Below are 25,062 nucleotides of genomic sequence, written 5' to 3'. Positions count from 1 at the left end.
CTATTCTCTACTTTTTGTATGTTTGAAGATTTCCACAGTAAGTGTAAAAACATTGAAGAGTCCCATATTGGCCCACTGTCCCTTTTAACCATTCAGAGTATCTTTGGACTCCTTAAATAAATTGTAATATACTTTTTAGGAAAAGAAATGGTACCTGTGAGAATTATTAGGCTAGAGTCAAGATCTAAGTATTGAAAAGGACTATGGATTACCGAGATAAAATTTTTAGATCTTTAGTTGACTTCAGATTACCCAAACAAATGAGGCAGTAGTTCTTGTGGAAAGTGGAGGTAGAGACAGAAAATCCAGAAGAACGGAAGAACAATTTATACTTCTGTGCCAGAAAACTTGGAGAATTTACTTAAATTAGAGGTCTGGCTGATCATGAAAGCTGTATCCTCTTTAAAGGCCTTTAACCAAAGGGAAGGGGGACACTGTAGAAAGCTTCATTTAGCAGGAAGACAAACAATTCTGGGAGTCTTGGGTAGGCAGAGGTACCCTATTAAGCAGTCACATGACTAACCCCAGGTATTGACAGGTTCTTTCATACCCAGAAGAAACTAGGAGACAAAGCAGAAAAAACAGCCAGAATTAGATTTATCAGAAATCTTAGACATGAGTGGTGAACTGAACAAATTTTAACAGCTAAATACTCAGAAAATTCACGAAGCACAGTGAGTATAAGGGAGATCTAAAGGAGGGAGAAATGGTTATCATTGTGAGGCTGTGCTGCATATCATTTAGCCTGAAAATATGGATTATTCCTTTTGTAAAACAAGAAAATTGTCCCAAGGCAACACATGAAAGTGATTATATTTGGTTTTCTGCTAGTATTTTAAAGTGTATTTAAAAATGTGATTAAATGCCCTGTCTGGTGTGGCTCAGTGGATTGAGTGCCAGCCTGCGAACCAGGGGGTCGCTGGTTTGATTCCTGGTCGGGACACATGCCTGGGTTGCAGGCCGGGTCCCTGGTGGTGGTGGGGTGCATGAGAGGCAGCCATATATTGATGTTTCTCTCCCTCTTAAAAAAAAATATGATTAATAACCTTTAAAGATTATAACAAAATTTAACTATGATGTTAAAGAAAAATTTTAAGGAGTGTCCCACACAACTTTTTTTTATATTTCTTTCTACACTCCACTGTTAATCCTTTGAACTATTCTTAACCATGCCAAACTTGTTTCTGCCCTAGGACATTTATTTGCTTTTTCCCATGCCTGTACCGTTATTCCCACCCTAAAAGACCCTCCTTTGGCCTGTTCTCTCTTGTTACTCAGTTTTTGGCTCAAATGCCTCCTCAGAGAAATCTTTCCTGGGCATCTTATATAAAATAAAATGCAATTTTCTGTCCTTTCGCAGTCATTTTCTGTCAATGCTGTTGTCTTTCTTTTTTTAAATATATTTATTGATTATGCTGTTACAGTTGTCCCATTTCCCCCCACCCACTCCACTCCATCCTGCCCACCCCCTCCTTCCCACATTCCCCCCTATAGTTCATGTCCATGGGTCATACTTACAAGTTCTTTGGCTTCTACATTTCCTACACTATTCTTACCCTCCCCCTGTCTATTTTCCACCTATCATCTATGCTATTTATTCTCTGTACCTCCCCCCCCCCACTCCCTTATTGATAACCCTCCATGTGATCTCCATCTCTATGGTTCTGTTCCTGTTCTAGTTGTTTGCCTAGTTTGCTCTTGTTTTTGTTTTAGGTGTGGTCGTTAATAACTGTGAGTTTGCTGTCATTTTTACTGTTCCTATTTTTGATCTTCTTTTTCTTAGGTAAGTCCCTTTAACATTTCATATAATAAGGGCTTGGTGATGATGAACTTCTTTAACTTGACCTTATCTGAGAAGCACTTTATCTTCCCTTCCATTCTAAATGATAGCTTTGCTGGATACAGTAATCTTGGATGTAGGTCCTTGTGTTTAATCTTGGCTAATGTAATTATGATGTGCCTTGGTGTGTTCCTCCTTGGGTCCAGCTTCTTTGGGACTCTCTGAGCTTCCTGGACTTCCTGGAAGTCTATTTCCTTTGCCATATTAGGGAAGTTCTCCTTCATTATTTGTTCAAATAAGTTTTCAATTTTTTGTTGTTCCTCTTCTCCTTCTGGCACCCCTACAATTCGGATGTTGGAACATTTCGAGATGTCCTGGAGGTTCCTATGCCTCTCCTCATTTTTCCGAATTCTTGTTTCTTCATTCTTTTCTGGTTGTATGTTTCTTTCTTCCTTCTGGTCCACACCATTGATTTGAGTCCCAGTTTCCTTCCCATCACTATTGGTTCCCTGTACATTTTCCTTTGTTTCTCTTAGCATAGGCTTCATTTTTTCATCTACTTTCAAACAGATTCAACCAATTCTGTGAGCATCTTGATAACCAGTGCTTTGAACTGTGCATCTGATAGGTTGTCTATCTCTTCCTCGCTTAGTTGTATTTTTTCTGGAGCTTTGAAGTGTTCTGTCATTTGGGCCTTTTTTTTTTTTTTTTTTTTGTCTTGGCTTGTCTGTTACTTTAAGGGGTGGAGCCTTAGGTGTTCACCGGGGCGGGGGTAACACTGGTAGCTGTGCTGTGATGCTGTACGTGGGGGAGGGGCCGAGAGGGAGCAATGGCGCCCACCTCACTCTCCTCCGGATTTCAGTCTTTCACTCCGATACCCACAATCAAACTGGGCCCCTCTGGTGCTGGTTCCCCAGTGGGTGGGCTTGTGCACACTCCAGGCCCCTGTGGGTCTCTCCAACGACCTCTCCCGTGAGGCTGGGAGTCTCTGCTGCTGCTGCCCCAACCCCCACGGGCTCTTTCAATCAGAGGTTTGAGGCTTTATTTCCCGGAGCTGGAGCCCTGGGTTGTGCAGTCTGCTTCGCTCCCCGCCGTGCCCGGTTTATCTGTGTGCGAATGTGGGGCCCCGGGGTGCTACCCACTGCTCTGCCTGCCCCGCTCTCCGCCACTCTGAGTCCGGCCCTCTCGGTTTATCTGTGCAAATGTAGGGTTTCAGGGTCTGCTAGTGCTTGGACTGCCTGCCCCGTTTGTCCCACACTCCGCCAGTCTCAGTCCTGCCACGGCAACATGAGTCCTCTCCACCCCGGTGCCCATGTCCGCCCCTCCTACCGGTCTGGATGAATGTTTATTTTGTATTTCCTTGGTGTCGGACCCCCTTGCCGTTCGATTTTCTGTCAGTTCTGGTTGTGCGAGGAGGCCCAGTGTGTCTACCTACGCCGCCATCTTGGTTCTCTCAATGCTGTTGTCTTTATAGCAACACTGTCCAACATTGTATTCTGTACTCATTTGTTAATGGTCTCCCCTACTAGTGTATGTGAGCCCCACAAGAGCAGGAGCTTTGTTCTCTCACTGCTAATTCCCTACAACAATGCCTGACTCACAGTAGGCACTCACTGCATAGTAATTGAATGGATGAATAAATGAATGTACAAAGTATATGCTAACATTAAGTGTGTTTAAAAAGATCTGAAAAAGCAGTAACATACATTGGTTTTTAATTTAGTTATAAACTACTAACTGGTAACTACTGTGTATATATATGATAAGAACCTCTAAAGAAAATGACCTTGTCATCAAAGAGTTTGTAGTACACAAGTGAGGGAATTCTGGGTATGGATATTTATCCTCAACTTAATGAATTCAGCTTCAGAAACTTTATTGATATGAAAGGTCGCTCGAACTCTTCAAAGGAAAAGTAGTACTTTATCTGTGAGTCAAATTGAAATTAGATGTGTAAATGAGAGAAATGCCAATGAAAAATACAGAATGCTTTATGATTAGCTAAAATTCTGATTGTTCCAAAATTGGGAGAAAGGCTATTTAGTCAGGGACAGTAACAGAAAAGTAGAAGTAGAAGGTTAAAGCCCAACACTGACAGAAGCCTGTAAACAGTGCAGAAAGCACCACAGGGAGGGCTTTTTTGTAACATTCAGAGTGTCATGAAAAAGCCTTAGACACTAAGACAGGTAATGAAGTATTAACAGATGTGAAAATAGAATTAATTGACTGTCTTTTCTGCCAAAGATAATTTTTTCAAAACTAGAAAAGGCAAAAAATAAATTATAGGTAGGTTAAAGAATTAAATCTTTAAGACATCAAAATAGAACCACCAGAAAGAGCAGATGGTTTTAGACTGGGAGAGGCTGGGTTTTGTCATTTACCAGGTCCTTCTGGCAAATCCATTAACTTTTCAGAGTTTTTTTTCCTTAGCTGGCAAATGGGAATATCTCCTGGGCGCATAGAAGTGCTGAATAAATATTTATTGTATGAATCTGTGCCTTATTTATTCATAGTTATGAGACTCAGATGAGATCATTTGTTTTGTAAACTAAAACAAAAGACAATAATATTGATACCTAATAGTTATGTACCGCTGAATATTATTCTTACTTAATTTCCACAGTAACTCTTTGAAGATAGGTACTATTTATTGTCCCCATATTGGAGTTTAGGAAACAGAGGCAAATGAAGTTAAGTAATTTGCCTGATATCACAGTGGCAAATAGATGTGTGGAGCTGGAATTTAAACCTTTGTCTATCTGACTCCAGGACCCATGCTTTTGACCAACTACAAATATTCTGTTGACAACATGAATTCAAGCAGATTGAGGGAGAAGAGAACTGATTTTCACTGAGTCAGCTTGCTTATTGCCAAGAACCTTACAAATGTCATCTTATTTAATCCTCACAGTCATATGTTGAAGATTGTTTTCACATTTCACAGAGGAAAATATAATAGTAAGGCTTGGAATGGTTTAATATAGTCTCCAAAGTCAAACTGTAAAGGAAGAAGGAGCTGGAATTCGAGTTTACATTTGTCTGACTCCAAATCCCTTATTCTTACCATATATGACTTGCCTCTCTAGGGGAAGTCAAATTTAAAAAGGGGGGCGGGTGTTTAACTTTGCTAATACTCTAAAAATACAGATTATAATATTGAGATGCTATTTAACATTTAATTTGTAGTCACTCATAAAAGTGGTAATATCTAGTGTGAAATATTTAGTGATGATGGCAGCATAAAGTCTTACATACTGCTCCTTTGGGGCCATTTTGGTAGTATCATGAGTCTAAAATCTTACAATATTTCGCTTCTTAGGAGATAATTCAAAAGAAAAGAAAAGCTGTGTGTTTCCAGATCTTCAAAATAAGATCATTTAATAGAATGCCATAAAACTGTTCTTTTTAATATCTAATTCCCTGCTATTTCAGTGAGTATAGAGAAGACTTTATTATTTTTATAAGATTTTATTTATTTTTAGAGATAGGGGAAGGGATGCAGAAAGGGAGAAGAAACATTAATGTGGGAGAAATAAATTAATTAGTTGCCTCTCACACACCCCCAAATGGGGACCTGGTCCGCAACCCAGGCATGTGCCCTGATGAGGAATTGAATTGGCAACCTTTTAGATTACAGGCCCACACTCAGTCCACTGAGCCACATCAGTCAGGGCAAGAAGACATTCTTATTGTAAGTACAAATGATTCAGAGCTGGGTACGATGTTAGGATGAGTTTGTCATATTTCTTCTGTTGTCACAGAATCAGCTAGGTTTCAGCTCTTCTCTGTCAATTGTCAGATGATCAATTTTCAAAAGAAAGACTTGGCAAAAAAAAGAAATTGAAAGCAGTCTAGACTCAATCATTGGGTGTAGCCCCCTTTTCCTGGCACCAGTATTCTTGATTCTACCAACCATTGAATTAATCTGGTTTCAGGTTTTGGTAATTTATATTTTATTTCTCTGCCATTTTTGTCTTTCCTCTTCTTCAGAAATGATGATTTTTGGTCTAAGTTTATAGTTTTTCTTTGCTTCCTCTTCTTTCTCACTGCCCTGATGATCTAGGTACAAATCACTCCATGTTGTAGTGACTCGAGTCACTAAAACAGTTTGTTTCCATGAATAGTTCATACCAGAAACACTGCTGGTCTAGTAATTGCAGAGTGTCTGTCTGTTGCCTAGTTCATGAGTAAACCAGTTCCTCGTGGAGTTGCTCATATTTTTGGAGGATTGGAGGATGAAAACTCTTGTTTGTTTGTTTTTTTCATTTGCAAGTATTTATTTAGGTAACAGATCATACAATAAATTTTGATAATATACCTAAGAGCCCTGGCTGGTGTGGCTCAGTGGATTGAGTGCCCACCTGTAAACCAAAGGGGTTGCTGGTCTGATTCCCAGTCAGGGCATATGCCTGGGTTGCAGGCCAGGTCCCCAGTAGAGGGTGCATCAGAGGCAACCACCATTGATGTTTCTCTCCCTCTCTTTCTCCCTCACTGCCCCTCTCTCTAAAACTAAATAAATAAATCTTTTAAAAATAAAGAAAAAACACATTTAAATGAATAAAAGATAAAATGACAGGAGATAGAATTTAGTGTTTATAAATGAGATCATCAATAACTAACAATTTAGAGAAAAAATTCAAAGTGCACTTGAAAGTTTGAGACCATGCTGACAGACTTCTGGCCAAGATGGAGGCATAGGTAGATACACTGTGCCTCCTCGCACAACCAGAAGAAGGACAACAACAATTTAAAAACAAACAACCAGAACTGACAGAAAATCGAACTGTATGGAAGTTCGACAACCAAAGAGATAAAGAAGAAACATTAATCCAGACTTGTAGGAGGAGTGGAGACGGGGAGCTGGGCAGAGAGGACTCGTAGAAAGGCAGTGGCTGCTGGACCCAGCAAGGTGGCGGATTGTGGAGTGGGGTGGGCAAAGCTGCAGCTGGCCTGGTGACAGACCATGCAACCCACAGTTCCAGTGTGGGGAAATAAAGCCTCAAACCACTGATTGAAAACACCTGTGGGGGTGGAGGCAGCAGTGGGAGAAACTCCTAGCCTCACAGGAGAGTTCCTTGGAGAGACTCACAGGGGCCTAGAACTTACACAAACCCACCCACTCAGGAAGCAGCACCAGAAGGGCCCAATTTGAATGTGGGTAGCAGAGGGAGTAACTGAAAACCGGCAGAGAGTGGAGCAAGCGTCGTCACTCCGTCTTGTACCCCTCCCCCACATGCAGTGTCACAGTGCAGTGACCAGCATTACCCTGCCCTGGTGAACACCTAAGGCTCTGCCTCTTTATGTAACAGGCGTGCCAAGACAAAAAAAAAAAAAAATGGCCCAAATGAAAGAACAGATCAAAGCTCTAGAAAAAATACAACTAAGCAACAAAGAGATAGCCAACCTATCAGATGCACATTTCAAATCAGGAAGCTCACAGAATTGGTTGAATTTGGTTGCAAATTAGATGAAAAAAATGAAGCCTATGCTAAGAGAAACAAAGGAAAATGTACAGGGAACCAATAGTGATGGGAAGGAAACCCAGACTCAAATCAACGGTATGGACAGGAAGGAAGAAAGAAATAGCCAACCAGAAAAGAATGAAGAACCAAATTCAAAAAAATGAGGAGAGGGTTAGGACATCTTTATATGTTCCAACATCTGAATCATAGGGGTACCAGAAGGAGAAGAGGAGGAACAAAAAACTGAAAACTTATTTGAACAAATAATGAAGGAGAACTTCCCCAATCTGGCAAAGGAAATAGATTTCCAGGAAGTCCAGGAAGCTCAAAGAGTCTCAAAGAAGCTGGACCCAAAGAGAAACACACCAAGGCACATCATAATTACATTAGCCAAGATTAAAGAAAAGGAGAGAATCTTAAAAGCAGCAAGAGAAAAGGAGACAGTTACCTACAAAGGAGTTCCCATAAGGCTGTCAGCTGATTTCTCAAAACAGACCTTTCAGGCAAGAAGGGGCTGGAAAGAAGTATTCCAAGTCATGAAAGGCAAGGACCTACATCCAAGATTACTGTATCCAGCAAAGCTATCATTTAGAATGGAAGGGCAGATAAAGTGCTTCTCAGATAAGGTCAAGTTAAAGGAATTCATCATCACCAAGCCCTTAATATAAAATGTTAAAGGGATTTATCTAAGAAAAAAAAGATAAAAAATATGAACAGTAAAAATGACAGCAAACTCACAGTTATTAACAACCACACCTAAAACCAAAACAGAAGCAAACAAGTACAACAGGAACAGAACCACAGAAATGGAGATCACATGGAGGGTTATCAACAGGGGAGTGGGGGGGGAAGGTACAGAGAGTAAGTAGCATAAATGGTAGGTAGAAAATAGACAGGGGGAGGGTTAAGAATAATATAGGAAATGTAGAAGTCAAACAATTTATGTGTATGACCCATGGACATGAACTAAAGGGGGGAATGTGGGTGGGAGAGGGTGGGCAGGATAGAGTGGAGTGAAGGGGGGAAATGGGACAACTGTAATGGCATAATCAATAAAATATATTATAAAAATAAAAAAGGGTAAAAAAAAGTTTGAGACCATGCTTTACAATATTTTATAACAAAAAATAAAGTATTAGATTTTTAAAGAAATACATTGCTTAATAGTGTTTCAAATGATTTCATAACAGATTTCTAGACACTGTCTTAATGATATAAAAAGTAAAAAGTTTAAGAACTTTGTCAAGCAAAGTGTTAGTGCAGAGCAGCTTGTGAAGTTTACTTTTTTATATAAAGATTCTTCAATTTACATTTGTTTTGTTACAGGAATGGAAACAAACAGACAAGCTAAGTATATTTGAGGAGTCTGTAAGCTATGTAGCAAAAATAATTACTTTTAAAAGTCTATATTCTATGGATATGTGCCCCACACCGCATCTATGGTAACTGAGCAAATGTAAACCATTGTTTTATAAAATGGTTTATTAAATGGTTTAATTTTGGGGTTAAATAAAACATTTAACTAACTTAAATCTCACAGAGTTCCCCTAAGTCCACATCTCCTGTTCAAAGCTTCAAGCTCTTTGAAAAAGTCCTTACCTCCATTACTAAAAATGTTTCTGTGAAATCCCTTAGAAATTTTTTCAGAACTCTAGTAACAAGAGATTTGCAATAAAGGACCACAACCTAAAGAAAAAAGTAGTGAGGCTGGACTGACCTCTAACCCTTGGAAGAACTCTACTTTGAGACCCACAGCTCCAAGAAGACAACTTAAAGTTTCTTACTTAAAAAAAAAACCCAACATATCATGAATAACTGAATAGTTAGATTTCTAGGAAATAAAGACTTTTAAATCAAGATTTAGCAATATCAACTATAATGAATTTTCTTTCAATCATTTATGAATGACAGAAGAGAAATCATTTGGAACTCTAATAACCTACAAAAGATACTGCATAATATATAGTGAGTATTGGCACATACCCTTTCATTTTTATTTTTTATTTTTTAAATATATTTTATTGATTATGCTATTACAGTTGTCCCGTTTCCCCCCCTTTATTTCCCTCCACCCTGCACAGCCCCTCCGACCCACATTCCCCCCCCTTTAGTTTGTGTCCATGGTTTATACATGTAAGTTCTTTGGCTTCTATGTTTCCTATACTATTCTTACCTTCCCCCTGTCTGTTTTCTACCATTTAGCTACTTATTCTCTGTACCTTTTCCCCTCTCTCCCCTTCCCACTCCCCTGCTGATAACCCTCCATGTGATCTCCATTTCTTTGATTCTGTTCCTGTTCCAGTTGTTTGCTTAGTTTGTTTTTATTTTTTTGTTTTAGGTGTGGTTGTTAATAAATGTGAGTTTGTCATCATTTTACTGTTCATATTTTTTATCTTTTCTTTTTTTAATTTTAATTTTTTATTGTTATTCAATTACAGTTGTGTGCCTTTTCTCCCCATCCCTCCATCCCACTCCAGTATCTTCCTTTTTTTAGATAAATCCCTTTAACATTTCATATAATAAGGGCTTGGTGATGATGAATTCCTTTAACTTGACCTTATCTGAGAAGCACTTTATCTGCCCTTCCATTCTAAATGAAAGCTTTGCTGGATAGAGCAATCTTGGATATAGGTAGGTCCTTGCCTTTCATGACTTGGAATACTTCTTTCTAGTCCCTTCTTGCCTGTAAGGTCTCTTTTGAGAAATCAGCTGATAGACTTAGGGGAACTTCCTTGTAGGTAACTGTGTCCTTTTCTCTTGCTGCTTTTAAGATTCTCTCCTTTTCTTTAATCTTGGCTAATGTAATTGTGATGTGGCTTGGTGTGCTCCTCCTTGTGTCCAACTTCTTTGGACTCTCTTTGGGCTTCCTGGACTTCCTGGAAATCTATTTCCTTTGCCAGATTGGGGAAGTTCTCCTTCATTATTTGTTCAAGTAGTTTTCAATTTTTTTGCTCTTCCTCTTCTCCTTCTGGTACCCCTATAATTTGGATGTTGGAACGTTTAAATATGTCATGGAGGTTCCTAAGCGTCTCCTCATTTTTTTGAATTCTTGTTCTTCTGTTCCAGGTGCATGTTTATTTCTTCCTTCTCCAAATTGTTGGTTTGAGTCCAGGTTTCCTTCCTGTCGCTGTTGGTTCCCTGTCCATTTTCCTTTATTTCACTTTTCATAACCTTCATTTTTTCATCTAATTTGTGGCCACATTCAACCAATTCTGTGAGCATCTTGATTACCAGTGTTCTGAACTGTGCATCTGATAGGTTGGCTATCTCTTTGTCGCTTAGTTGTATTTTTTCTGGAGGTTTGATCTGTTCTTTCATTCTGGCCATTTTATTTTGTCTTGGTTTGGCTGTTATGTGTAGTAAGGGGCGGAGCCTTAAGTTTTCACCAGAGCGGGGCAACCCACGTTGCTGCATTGTGATGCTGTGTGTGTGGAAGGGGTTCGAGAGGGTACAGTTTTGCTTGCTCTGCTCTCTGCTGGTTTTCAGTCTCTTCCCCCAGTTCCCATAATCAAATTGGGCTCTTCTGGTGCTGATTCCTGGCTGTGTGGATTTGTGTACGTTCTAGGCCCCTGTGTGTCTCTCCAACAAAGTCTCCTGTGAGGCTGACGAGAGTTTCTCCCATTGCCTCAACTCTCACAGCTTTTTTCAGTCAGAGGTTTTGAGGCCTTATTTCCCCTCACTGTAACCTTGGTTTGTGCTGTCTCTCTCACTTGCCAGTAGATCCTCCCTGTTTATCTGCATGCAGATGTGGGACTGCCCTGTCCCCAGGCACCACCTTGCTGTGAGTCCTCTCTACCTGGCTGCCCATCTCTGCCCCTCTTACTGGTCTGGATGTTTCTTCTTTACCTCCTTGATTGTCAGACTTCCATTCAGTTCGATTTTCTGTCAGTTCTGGTTGTTTGTTTTTAAATTTGTTGTTCTTTTGGTTGTGCAGGGAGGCACAGTTTTTCTACCTACACCTCCATCTCGGCCGGAAGTTCCAAAACAATGTCATTTTCAAGGTCTCGACTTCGTCATTTCCCATTCTGTGAAACCTGTAGGATCTGTACAGGGAGGTTTTGCCGGTGTCTAATTTTCTGTCACCTTTTCCTTTTTTGTTACTGGACATGATGGGGTGTTTGAAACACCGTGGTTTAATTTATTTTTCTTTTATTGATTTGAGAAAGAGGGGGAGAGAGGGAGAAAGAGAAGGAGAGAAACATCGATGTGAGAAAGAAATTTTGATCAGTTGACTCTTGCACACCCCTCAACTGGGGACCAACCTAATGAGCATGTGCCCTGACCAGGAATTGAATCCGTGACCTTTTGGTTTGCAGGACGATGCCCATCCAACTAAGCCACACAAGCCAGGGCAACAACATGATGTTTTTTGAGGACAGTGTTCTTACAGTGAATTTCCTGTTTGGTTTCTAGTTTGCTTCTTGCCTTTTCACCTTTTCCTGCACTCCATACATTGCCCTTGTCAAATCAGCCACAAAGACATGCGAGTTCTTTTTCTGTTCCTGCTTGACCTGTTGTGCTACATGGGTAGTAGAGGAAGATGTGTTTTGCTTTAATAATCTTTCCTAAATGGACTTTGCATTTGGAGTGATAATGGAGGTACCATCGGGTGTTCTACGAGCTGTGTTCTTGACGATATTCTCCAAAGCCTTCCAGGAAAGGCTTAACTTGCTTCTCCTGGTGTTGTAGGTTTGCATTAGATTGAGACCGCAGACAAGTTTCTCTATTTAATTCTTCTTTGGGCTAAACTGTCTGGGATACAGCTGACTTCCCAGTAGTGTTCAATATCTCTGTTTTCAGAGGACTAACAGGAGTGTTTTAAAGTCACTCAGGAGTTTGTACCTCATAATATATAGCATCGGTGATGGATATAGAAAATTTCACAGGGGAGGAAGGAGCTTTTGTAGAGCTGGAAACAGCAACCTTAATCAGAGATGCACCCTTACCTCTCTAGTAGGAGCTTTATTCAAAGAGGTATTGTTATCCCTTTGGGAACAGCATGTAGCTTCCTGCTTAATACTGCTGCTATGGATCCTAGAGATGCTACACTTGCAGAGGAATCTTTGGATGAAAACTCTGGCCTCCTTTCATCATCCTTTTATGGATTAAAATATTTTCCAGACTTCTAATTACTATGGTAGAAACTCCTTTTATACTGGCTGCCAGGACTGATATACTTTAAAGAAAGAAAGTTAACTACTTGGGTTGACCAACTTTTTCTTAAACAGTTATTTTGGATTTGTATTTTGTACTTATGTTGCTCCTAGTTCTTGTTCTTTTTTTCTTTAATTTATTTACCTTCTTCTGAGTACATTTTTTCATTGCTTTTAGAGCGAGTGGAAGGGAGACAGGAGACAGGGGTCAGGGGGGACATCAATGTAAGAGCAAAACATTGATTGGCTGCCTTCTCGCACATTCCCCGACTAGGTATTGAACACGCAATCTGGGTATATACCCTGACTGGGAATCAAACCCATGACCCTTCAGTCCACAACACAATGCTCCAGCCAAGTGAGCCATACTAGCCAGGGCTAGTTTTTGTTTTGTTTTATTTTTTGAAAACATATTTCATTAATTATGCTATTACAGTTGTCCTGAATTTTTACCCCTTTGCCCCCTTCCACCCAGCACTCCCTACTCCCTCAGGCAATTCCCCCACCATTGTTCAGGTTCATGCCTGTAAGTTCTTTGGCCACTCCATTTCCAAACAGTGCTTGACACCCCCGTGGCTATTGTATAACTTCGTATTTGTAACTTCTTAATCCCCTCATGTCTTTACCCATGCTTCCCCTCCCCCCTCCCATCTGGGAATCATCTGGTAACTACCTTCTTTTCTCTTTCTGCTTTTAAGAGTCTATCTCTATCTTTAACCTTTGGCCTTTTAATTATTATGTGTCTTGGAGTGGGCCTCTTTGCATCCATCATAGTTGGGATTCTATGCACTTCCTGGACTTGATTGTCTATTTCCTTTACCAAATTAGGGAGGTTTTCTTTCACTATTTTTTCAGATAGATTTCCAGTTTCTTGCTCTTTCTCTTCTTCTGATACCCCTATGATGCAAATGTTGGACCTCTTGAAGTTGTCCCAGAGGCTGTTTATACTATCCTCTTTTTTTTGGATTCTTTTTTCTTGTTCTGATTGGTGGTTTTTTGCTTCCTTATGTTCCAAATCATTGATTTGATTCTCTGCTTCATCCACTCTACTGTTGTTTCCCTGTAAATTATTCTTTATTTCAGTTACTGTATCTGTTGTTTCTGAATGGGTCTTTTTTATGATGCTGAGGTCCTAACTTCCTTGAGCATCCTTATAACAGTGTTTTGAACTCAGCATCTGATAGATTGCTTATCTCCATTGCATTTAGCTCTTTTTCTGGAGTTTTGATATGGTCTTTCATTTGGGCCATGTTTCTTTGTCTCCTAGTTTTGGCAGCTTCCCTGTATTTGTTTCTATGTACTAGGTAGGGCTGCTTTGACTCCGTGTCTTGGTAGTTTGTCCTAATGTAGTAGATGTCCTGTAGATTCCAGTGGCATAGCCTCCCCTGTCACCCAAGCTGGGTATTCGAGGTGCACCCTTCATGTGGGCTGAGTACACCCTCCTCTTGTACACGCAAGCCTAAGTTGCTGTTGACAGATCAATGGGAGGGATTTACCCAGGCCAGTCAGCTGTAAGGATTGGCTGTGGACACTGACCTTTGCCATCCCTGGAGGTACAGCTGTGCAAGGGCAGCAGGTGGTGGTGCTCCGATGTGGTCTGTAGCTGTCCATGGGATGCATTGGCTCTGGGGTTTCCCCAGTGGTATAGGCCAAGGTCAGCCCCCACCTGTGTTTTGTCTGGGGCACCCCACTTTAGCTATAAAGCCATCTAAGATGGCTGCTACTCGTTCCTGGTTTGGAGATTCCCAGGCAAAGCCAATCTGTGAATCTAATCTGTCTGCCCCTAGGGTTCACTGAAGCCAGCTGTTACTTGTTTGATAGGATTTAGGTGCCAAGCCAGCCATTCTTTTGGAAAAGCAGATTGAGTAGGCCCGTAAGTTGGGTGGGACAGAGTCTCTGGCGATCTCCAAGGTGGGTCAAACAGTGTTAGCCAAGTTGGTGGAGTCCTAGATATGTCACCAGCTTACCGGCTCTGTGTTAGCACAGGGGTACTGGCCTCTGCCTTCCTTGATGCCAGACACTTCAGTTCCTCCTTGTATACCACTTGTACCTTTCAAGCTGCTACCCCAGTGCTGGAGCTCAGAGAGAATAAGTCTGTATAGGTGAGTCCGTGTGTGGGTTCTTTAAGAGGAACTGCTTGGGGCTCCAGAATTTTCTTCCACCGACTCAGTTCCCATTGGTTTTTGCAGCCAGAAGTTATGGGGACTTACCTTCCTTGCACTGGAATCCTGGGCTGGGACTGAAATGGGTCTGGGACTCCTTGCCCCAGAGATGGTCCTCCTGAATTTTTATCCACCCATGTGGGTGTGGGACCAGCCCATTTTGCATCTGCGCCCCTCCTACCAGTTTGGATAGATGTGGTTTCTTTCATTTTGTGGTTGTCAGACTTCCATTCAGCTCGATTTCTTAATTGTCAGACTTCTATTCAGCTCGATTTCTGACCTTCCTGGGTGATGGTTCTATATTTTATTTGTAATTTTGACATGGTTGTGCAAAGAAGCAAGCCATGTCTGCCTACGCTGCCATCTTGACCAGAAGTCCCCTAGCCAGGGCTAGTTTTTTTTTATGTGGCTATCTAATAAGTTCTCTCCCTCTACTTCATGGTTAATATTTTAGGTGGATGATAAAATGCTCAACTCTCAGGAGGAGGTTTCATCTTTAAAAGTGAAAGGATCTATAAAAGTTAGTAGTCTAGAATGGAATATTTTGTATTCTTTGGAGTGCCAGTCCTATAAGATGTTCCCTACTGCAAACCGTATCTCTCTCTTGAACAGTCATGATTCATACAGTGTTTGTGATCTAAAATGTCCTGCAGAGAGGAAACCCGATAAACTTTATTAGCTCAATGTTTCCCAACTTACTTGAACGAACCACTTAGAAAACAATACAAAACAAAACAGCCTTTGCCACTGCATAGGATTCTGAAATAATTATTGGGAAATAACATGCCATAAAAATTAGTTTAGAGGACCTGGGGACAACCCCTGAAAGTTTCAAGCATAATCATTTCTGTGAGTTTTGTCCTGAAAGGTGAGTCTAGTACAGAAGTTGGCACACTTTTTCTGAAGGCCAGATAGTAAATATTTTCAGCATTTTGGGCCATATGATCCCTGTTGAATCTCTTCATCCGTGCTGTGAAAGCAGCACAGACAATGCTAACATGAATGAGCATGACGGTGTTCCAAAAAGGCTACAAAAAACAAGCTGCAAACTTGTAGTGTGCTGCCCCCTTGTCTAGTGGATGTGCGTTCCTTCAGTGCTGGCCAAGGTGAGATGAAAACCATTTTATGGTCCTCTTAGGCCTGCTCCAAGTATTCAATGATGGTTCTGTTCACTTTAAGCTGAAGTATTGAAAGGGTTAAGATTTGTTTATGGTTAATGCCTAATTCCTCAAATTACTCCTGTATGAGTAAAGAATTAGGGCCCTAATGTATCCTTAGGGTTTACATTTAGAAACTCTATACAATTTTTTTTTAGGGTTTTATGTGGGATTGACTTTTAAAAATTGATTTGAGAGAGAGAGAAACTGATTTGTTGTTCCACTTGTTTATGCATTCATTGGTTGATTCTTGTATGTGCCCTGACTGGGGACCAAACCCATAACCTTGGCATATCAGAACAACATGCCAACCAATTTAGCTACCCAGTCAGGTCTGGGATTAACTTTTGGTGTTCCAGTTTCGGTCCATAAAACTGGGAGAAAGTAAAGCAAATTACCACATGTGGTGTTACATTTTGTCTTTTGTAAAATATGTATGAATGGCTAGGCAGTACATATTTCAACCCAGTTATCTGAATTATAATTCTGTTGTTAGTTTAAATGTTTTTGTTGGTTAGAAGGAATTACCTTGGCAGTAGCATAGAAGTATGTTGCATGCGTTGAGCATTTATGTATAGAACTATGAATCAAATTGAAAATGTCTATAGTCTTTCCCTTGTATTCCACTTTGGGGACTTTACCATAAGGAAACAATCTGAAATATAGAAAAGCCTTATTGTCAGAAGCTTATTACAAGATTATTTACAATACTGAAAAAATTAGGATAACTAAATATCCAACGAGGAATGCTTACATAGTGTATACACTGGGTGGGATTTTATGCAACTATTTAAAGTGGAATCAGTTAACCTGCTGGATAAAAATATCATATGGAAGAAAATAGCATTGTTACTGGAAAGGGGCCTGGGACTGAATCTCCCTTGGACAGGCCTGTAATATGTGGGTTCTTGACATTGTGCAAGAATATTTCACAACACGAGTCCAGGTGTTTTTAGGAGTGTGAAAGGGCTTAGGATAGAAGAAGCAACAGGAGAGTCCAGCAGGACTGCTTTGGCTCTCTAGAGATGTTATAGGAAAGAAATGAGACTAGGTGGGGCTACTTTGGATCAGTGAAAAGTCAAACAAAAGGGGGCCTTGGAGACAGGTTCAGGGGGTTTGCCCAGGGTGAGCTGCCTTTGCCCATTGCTCCCCTGGTTGTAAGTCTCGTGGAGTCCCTTAGAGTTTAGGAGATGCACATCTGTTGGGAAGAAGAGGGAAAGGAAAGTGATGGCGGACTCCGGCCTGAGGCGTCCATGTGTTGTGGTTGCGACAACAAATTCACAGGGACTACAGAAGTCCTGTGGAGAAAAAGGGATGGCATGGCTGCTCCCTAAGTGAGAGAGAGCGCCCTGACCTGTGCCTGGACAGGCTTTTATTGCTTTTCTGGGTACATTACATTGAGGATGGTCCTCATTTACTATGCACAGGTTCTCTTTAGGTGGTTACCTTTTACAGATAACAAAGGAAAGAATGTTGCTAGTTATTTCAAAGAGAAGGATGTTGCAGATCAAGGGGAAAAGTGGTTGAATTGGTTGCACTCCATACTTGGGAAGTTTAGCACAGATTTTAAGAAGTTACTTTAGAGATATGCAGTAAACATTTGCTGCTTCAATTCAGGGTGAGGGAGTTTTAGCAAAAGCAAGCCTCATAGCAGCCTAGATACAATGCAGGCCTGATTCCCCTTGGAAGAACTTATCTGTGGTCGTGGGTCCTGTGTGCTGACCTCGCTGCCCATTGGTTTTCTGAATCGGGCTGGGCTACATTCCCCATGCCACACTGAATGGTTTCCTGTAGAGAAGATGCAGGCCTGCTCCCAAAGACCTTTCGTAAAAAGAGGATTCGTAAAAAGACGATTCGTAAAAAGGTTGGGAGTTTAGGGGATGATTACAATAGAATATTCATCAGTTTCCCAGGTGTGCCCTTTCAGGGTGGTGGTCTCTACTGATTGGTCAGTACCAGGGCAGGAGGGTCATTAGTCATTACAGTTGGTCCTAGCTCACCCCCCTGGTTTTGCTGCATTTGTGGACCTGAAGCTGAAATGAGGACAAGTGAGTACTAGATGTTATCTCTAGGGAGGAAAGGTCAGGGATTCTAAACCACATGACCAGCAATATACCAGGAGAAGGGCCACCCTGGGATCGAGGTCCAGTGCCAGTTTTACCCCTTGCTAGGCACCCAGGACTTTCCATCCTGGTGACCTTCTGTATCTGGCTATAAAATGCTCAACCAGTTTGTTCAGCTCTCTGTCTCAGTTTCCCCATTCTACTTGCCAACAAATTTTCTTAGCTTCTTACTGTTCTGCTTCATTGTCATCATATTTATGTAATCACTTTCGTACTTCTCTCTGTATATATTTTAATTGTTGCCCTTAAATGTCCTATATCAAAAGTGATAAGACTTAGGGAGATTGAAGTATTTTCTTTTCCATATTTTCCAAATATATTGTACTGAGCATGCATTGCTTTTTTAAAATGTATATATCTTTGACCATATGATAGCAATTTCTTTTAAATATTTATTCCAGAGAGTAGCAGATCGACTCTATGGTGTATATAAAGTACATGGGAATTACGGACGAGTTTTCAGGTAAGCATTATATAAACTTTTAAAATAAATAACAGTGAGCTCTAATTAGCATTTTGCCTGGGAACTATAATTCTTGAAAATTTATGAGTCTGGAAAGTAGAAGATTATTTTTTTTAATGATGTCCTGGTAGTAGTAGTTTTTAAACTTTTTGTTTTAAGAAAAAATGGTGAGGAAGTCTTATATTAGTTTGGTCAAAAAGTTCATGTGTTTTTTTCTGTACGATGTAACACTTAGCTTTTGTAGCACTTAGTTGTCTTTAATGTAATTTGAAACAATTTTGTTAGATTGTATTGTGACAGCTGTCATCAGTGTCCATTTTTTTTAGAAAACTTACAAAAATGGGTGAATTTTTGTGTAGCCATTTTCATATTGAAGATAGAAGAAAATAAGCAACATTTTTGGCATATTATTATTTTTTATTTCAAGAAAGGTAAAAATGCAGCTGAAATACAAAGAAGATTTGTGCGGTGTATGGAGAAGGTGCTGTGACGGATTGAACAGGTCAAAAGTGGTTTGTGAAGACTTGTGCTGCAGATTTCTCACTGGATGATGCTCCATGATTAGATAGACCAGTTGAAGTTGATAGCGATCAAATGGAGACGTTAATTGAGAACAATCAGTGTTCTACCATGTGGGAGATAGCTGACATACTGAAAATATCCAAATCAATAAAGTTATTGGTGAAATTGAAAAGTATGTCTTTATTTTATGGAAAAAACTAAATGGACTTTTTGGCTAACTGAATATATTGAACTTTTTGACTAACCGAATATATTGAGCAGAGTAGTGAAACTGTTACTGAACAGAAATTGGGATTCTGTTGCTCGCCACCCATAGGCAAACTCTGGAGACAAGTCAGGTGAAAAGGAAAAGAGGTCTTTTCTTCAAAAACTTCATAATTTGGAAGAATGGCAGGCTTCTGCCTCAGAGCCCATCCCCTCCAGAACACCCAGAGAAAAACCTCACCATCAGCTGCCAGATCAGCCCAAGGCTGCTTCTGGAGTCCCTCTCCCATTTAAAAATATTGTCCTTTGGAAACCCAGCAGGTGGCACTGCACTATCATCCAAGCAGCTCAGCCTCTTTCCCCATCATTGTTGGGTCAGGCTTCTTCCTGGAGTCTGTGCTCACAGCTAGCACTGCCCACTGCCACTGATGCTTCCCATGCTAGGGGCATGGGTCTGCTGCCTGGCCATGGCTTCCAGGGCTTACCCATCCACAAGTGCTCTGGCCCACACGTCTGTGCACTGGATCCCAGAGGAAGAAAGAAGGGCCCATGTTTCTGTTTCCTTCCATTTAAATATCCTGGCACAAACTTCTGTGCACTCCAGGAGGGTTCAGCTTCCCCAGGCAGTCCTATCCTTTTCCCAGGCTAGAGTGACAGGTCTTATTACTCTGTCACAGCACCTCCCCCTTCCACCATGTGCCAGAAGGGAATAGGAGGGCTTTTCCGTTTGTCCATCACTCTCTAGCCTCCTGCAGACTCCGGGAAGGGCCTCCTTCTGCCACGTCTCTTCCTGGGGATAGGGAAATCTGCCAGCACATGCGGAGCTAGCACCGCAGTTTCACCCCCACTGCCTTGGCCTTTTCCTGAGACCCTTCCCTCACTCTGAAGCCTGGCCAGGCCATCTGGCCAGGTCTACCTGTATCAGAACTACTCTGAAGCAATGTTACCTTTGCTTTCTTAGCAGAATGCCCAAGAAGATTTTATTGGAAATCACTGTCTTATAGAATTGGTGATTTTCTTTTTTTTTGTCTCACTTTATAATTTCTGAAGACTTTTGTGAGATGGGTTTTTGGAATATTTACTTGTATGTTTTGGTTATTTGGTCTAATAATTACATTGGCAAAAGGCAGATTAACAGGGAAAAAACTAAATTTAATTTGAGGCTCAAGAGAAAGTCAGGCATTTGAACTTGTATGCTATCCTGAGCAAAGGAAAGAGATAGGGGTCTGGAGCTTCAAAGGGGTGGGTCATAGTAATTTACAGGACAGTGGGAAGAGCACATTTATTTGGTAAATTCAAGGAAAATACACAAGCAAATTTATTTCAAAAAGTCATGTGTACATTTTTAGGGATACACAAAACTGATGTGCCCCTGAGCTTAAAGACACAGGATTTTTTTTTTTCTGTAAGATTTTATTTATTTATTTCTAGAGAGGGGAAGGGAAAGAAACATGAATATATGGTTGCCTTCTTGCATGACTCCTACTGGGAACCTGGCCCGCAACCCAGGCATGTGCCCTGACTGGGAATTGAACTGGTGACCCTTTGGTTCGCAGGCTGGCACTCGATCCACTGAGCCATACCAGCCAGGGCTGACACAGGATGTATTTTATTTAATGATTCTGTATTTTTAATTTTCTGGTCATCTGCATGGTGAGTGGAAGGGAAGAGCATTTTTGAATAAGAAAAACAAAACAAAACCAAAAGTGTTGTATGTTGGGATTAGCAGATAGAACACTATTGGCAATTAATTCTAATATCAGCTGTGTCTCTGATCAGGTGCCTGTCTTTTAGAAACTATATGAGATCTCTGAGCTTGATTTTAAGTATTTGTTGTTAAACAAAAACCTTCATGGTCTCAAGCTTTTCCGAAAGTAGGGTTTATGCTAGCCAGGAAAAAAGGACCAGGTCCTGGAATGTTTACTGTAAACCACCAGCAGGAGGGCTAGATGCAGAAGACAAGGCTGCTGTACTGGAGCTGCCAGAGCTCTTCTGTACGTTAAGTCTGAAGAAGAAAGATGTAAGTTGTAAGGGATGGGAGAAGGTAAAGCAGGGCTAGTTCACAGTAGGCACAGAGTCTATGAGGAAAAAGTGGTCGCTCCTTCGGATTGGTGGTGGGCAACAGTCTGAAAGTTCATGCATAGGCAAGATGCATTGGTGCCTCTGATGGTTGGCTGTGCTCCTGTTTTCTCTATGTAATGGAGGAAATAATGACCTGGAAGTTAATTCAAAGTTTCAACATTCGTATATTGGATAATATAAGAAGTCTTTTGTTGGTTTTGGCCTGCAACTGTTAACTAATTAACCCCTCTTGTCTTTACCTTTCATTCTCTGGCCTGCTGTGATTTAATTTAGGACATTTCAGAATCTTTTTCATGTCATTATACAAATTTGGGGTTAAATGAGGAGAGTTTATTCCAAACCCTTCCTTACAGAAGTATAAACAAATAAAATCTATTACCACAGACCTGTTTGGGGCTGGAGAATTTCCCTCTTGTGCCTGTATCCCTATCAAACACCAGATTGGGTGACTAAATTTAGCTCTAAATCTCTATTTTTGTTGTAGTAATATATAAATTTTAAAAATTAAATTTATTGGGTGACATGGATTAAAAACACTGTGGAAGTATCAAGTGTATAGGTCTATAAGTACATCATCTATATGTGTTACAAAATGGACCCAGGGGCTACGGGGTCCCTCTGTCACTGTGGATTCTTTAGCCCACTGCCACAGACTTGGAGTTATGGCTCTCGAAGTCAGAGTTTGGTGAAGAGGAAAGGAACTGTTTATTCAAAAGTTACACAGACTTGCCCTGGCTGGTATGGCTCAGAGGATTGAGCATCGGCTCAAACCAAAGGATTGCTGGTTTGATTCCCAGTCAGGGTACATGCCTGGATTGCATGCTGGGTCTCCATTGGGGAATGTGCGAAAGGCAACCACACATTGATGTTTCTCTCCCTACTTTCTCCTTCCCTTCCCCTATCTCTAAAATAAATAAAATCTTTTTTAAAAAAGTTATACAAACTTAGAGTAATGACTTAATGTCTTCATTAAAATCCCAAAGTCCCTTAAAACACCCACAAACACACATAGTCCTTCCTTCCCCCTTTGCCCCAGCAGGCCAGTCTTGGGTATTATAGCTCAGGAGGGGGGGGGCGGTATATAAGAAGTCTGCAGCTCACTTCTGGTTCCTCTCAGTCACTGTGCTTGGCTGGCAGGCTTCCCAAGGTTCCTAGCACCATCAGCTGTGTTGCAGCGATCTCCAGTTCTCAATCCAAAACCACGTGGCACCTTCTCATAGCCCACCAGTGAGTCCTTTCAAACCCTTTCCTTCCCTGCAAGGTCTTGCTTTGTGCCTGTCTCTAATCCTGCATTGTCTCTCCTACTTCCTAAGCCGTGTGGTAAAGGGAGCCCCAAAACCGCTTGGTTCCAACCCGCATGGATGCCGCACCTGGGTTTAAATCCGTGAGCAAATCTTCCTCTGCAACCTCATTTCCAATACCTCCCACAATCGACTACACCTGCCAGCATTCCTGTATTTTTGCCAACCTTTCATGGCTGCCATAGTTAGTCCAGGGAGCCGTGGCCCTGTGATGTGGAGCTAACCATCTCCAAGGTCTCATGCAAGCACTGTAACCAGGGGGAGCTGCCTCCCTGTTACATCATGGGTTGAAGTCACTCCCATCTCCCTGGCTCAAAGCATGGCCACAGCTACTTAACAGATCTAGCCTCCTGTTGAAGCTAGCCAGCAGTTATAGATATGTAAAATAACCATTTTTGCATATCAGGTATGAAGCTGGCCAACTGTTGAAGTGCAAAATAACTCAATGGCCCTGCTCTATGTGTCCCATCCCCCAGTTCAGACTCGTGGGGGTGAGGATATCCTATATTTTCATATTTCCTGGACACCCCGAGTACTAGACCCTGTTACAAATCCCTCTTTGGGGGTGCCCTGGCTGCGCTTTGTTATATATGTTGCAATTTAATATTTTTCACCTCTTAACCAAAACTTGCCAATTGGGTGTTCTTATGGAGTCTTTTCCTTTCTATCTTTAATGGAATTGTATAATACTAGAACAGGAGGCACCTTGGTGGTTTTATTTTTATAAATTATAGTTTATTGATTGTGCTATTACAGTTGTCCCAGTTTTTCCACCTTCGCCCCTCTCCGCTCCCACTGCCCACTCCCTCAGGCAATCCCCACTTCGTTGTTCATGTCCATGGGTCATGCATATAAGTTCTATGGCTTCTCTATTTCCTATACTGTACTTTACATCCCCATGACTATTATGGAACTACCTATTTGTACTTCTTAATTTCCTTCACCTCTTCACCAGTCCCTGACTTACCCCTATCTGGCAACCATCAAAACGCTTTCCATATCCATGATTCTATCTCTGTTCTTGTTTGCTTAGTTTGTTTTTTAGATTCATTTTTGATAGACATGTATTTATTGCCATTTTATTGTTCCTAGTTTTGATCTTCTTTTCCTTAAATAAGCCCCTTTAACATTGCGCATAATAATGGTTTGGTGATGATGGACTCCTTTAGTTTTTTGTCTGGGAAGCTCTTTATCTGCCCTTTGATTCTAAATGATAGCTTTGGTGGGTAGAGCAATATTGGTTGCTTTTTATGACTTTGAATATCTCTTGGAAATCCCTTCTGGCCCACAAAGTTTCTTTTGAGAAATCAGTTGACAGTCTTATGGGAACTCCTTTGTAGGCCAGACTCTTTGCTTTCCTCTTGCTGCTTTTAAGATTCTGTCTTTATCTTTAACCTTTGGCATTTTGTTACAGAACAGACCCAGGTTGGGGGTGAATGGTACACTATTACCGAATGGACCCACCCTTGTGCTCTGGGGGTACCCCCACTGTACTAGGTTCACCTTGCCCACCACCAGGGAAAGACGTCTCCCAGTGCCAGAGATTGGTGAAGAGGAAAGGGATTATTGATTTTAAAAGTTATACAGAGTTAGAGTAATGACTTAATGTCTTCATTAAAAATACTAAAGTCCTTTAAAATACCCACAAATGCACAGTCCTTCCTTCTCCCCTTTGCCCAGTCCGGGATACCGTATCTCAGGAAAAGAAGTAGAAGTTCGTGGTTCAGGCAGCACCTCGGTTCCAGCACCATCAGCTGTGCTGCTGCAGTCTCCAGTTAATCCAAAACCATGTGGCACCTTCTCATGGTCCACCAGCAAGAATCCTTTTTTTCCAGGTAAAGTCTCTCCTGCTTCCTAAGCCACGTGGCAAAAAGGGCACATCCTAAAGCTGCATGGGTCCCAACTTTCGCCAAAGCCGCGTGGTCCCAAAAAGCTCCCTCGTCGGTGCCGTGCCTGGGTTTAAATCCCAGTGCCAATCTTCCCTCTGCAGCACCATTTCCAACTCCTCCCACAGTCAGTTACTGCCAGCATTTCCAGCTTTACTGGGCTGCCATAGTAAGTCCGGGCAGGTGTGGCCGCATGGCATGGAGTCAATCATCTAAAAGCTTTTATGCAGGTGCTGTACCCAGAGGGAGTTGCCTCCCAGTTACATGATGGGTTGAAGTCACTCCCATCTCCCTGGCTCAAAGCATGGCCACAACTATTTAATATATCTGTGAAACCAGTTAAAGGTTATAGATATGTTAAATGGCCATTCTAGAGGTTATCTGCAAAATTTGATATTCAAAACAACTCTCAATGGCCCTGCTCCATGTGTCCCATCCCCCAGCTCAGACTTGTGGGGGTGAGGACATCCTCCTCCTCCTCCTCTCTCTCTCTCTCTCTTTATATATATATATTTTTTTTTTTTTCTGGACCCCATTACAAATCCCCATTGGGCCCCCTTGCCCCTGCCTGTACCCTGTTACAATTTTAATAATGATGTGTCTTGGAGTGGGCCTCTTTGCATCCAGCTTGTTTGGGACTCTCTGTGCTTCCTGAACTTGCATGTCTATTTCCTTCAGCAAATTAGGGAGGGTTCTTTTTATTATGTTTTCAAATAGATTTCAGATTTCTTGCTCCTTATCTTCTCTTTCTGGCACCCCTATGATGC

At 41.3% G+C, this 25,062-nt stretch overlaps 1 protein-coding gene across 1 annotated transcript in view; it reads left to right on the top strand.

Moving 5' to 3' along the window:
* Nucleotides 1-25,062, top strand: part of SNX4 (sorting nexin 4) — an 83,382-nt gene that overhangs the window by 32,935 nt on the left and 25,385 nt on the right. Inside the window, exon 8 of the mRNA XM_024578001.4 lies at nt 18,239-18,300. Coding sequence (XP_024433769.1) covers nt 18,239-18,300 — 62 coding nt within the window. The remainder of the gene's footprint in view (nt 1-18,238; nt 18,301-25,062) is intronic.

This window comes from Desmodus rotundus, chromosome 2 (genome assembly GCF_022682495.2).
Source record: "Desmodus rotundus isolate HL8 chromosome 2, HLdesRot8A.1, whole genome shotgun sequence".
In the NCBI taxonomy this organism is placed as follows: domain Eukaryota; kingdom Metazoa; phylum Chordata; class Mammalia; order Chiroptera; family Phyllostomidae; genus Desmodus; species Desmodus rotundus.
The sequence above is the reverse complement of the archived record's forward strand: the minus strand, read 5'-3'. Positions and strand labels throughout refer to the sequence as shown.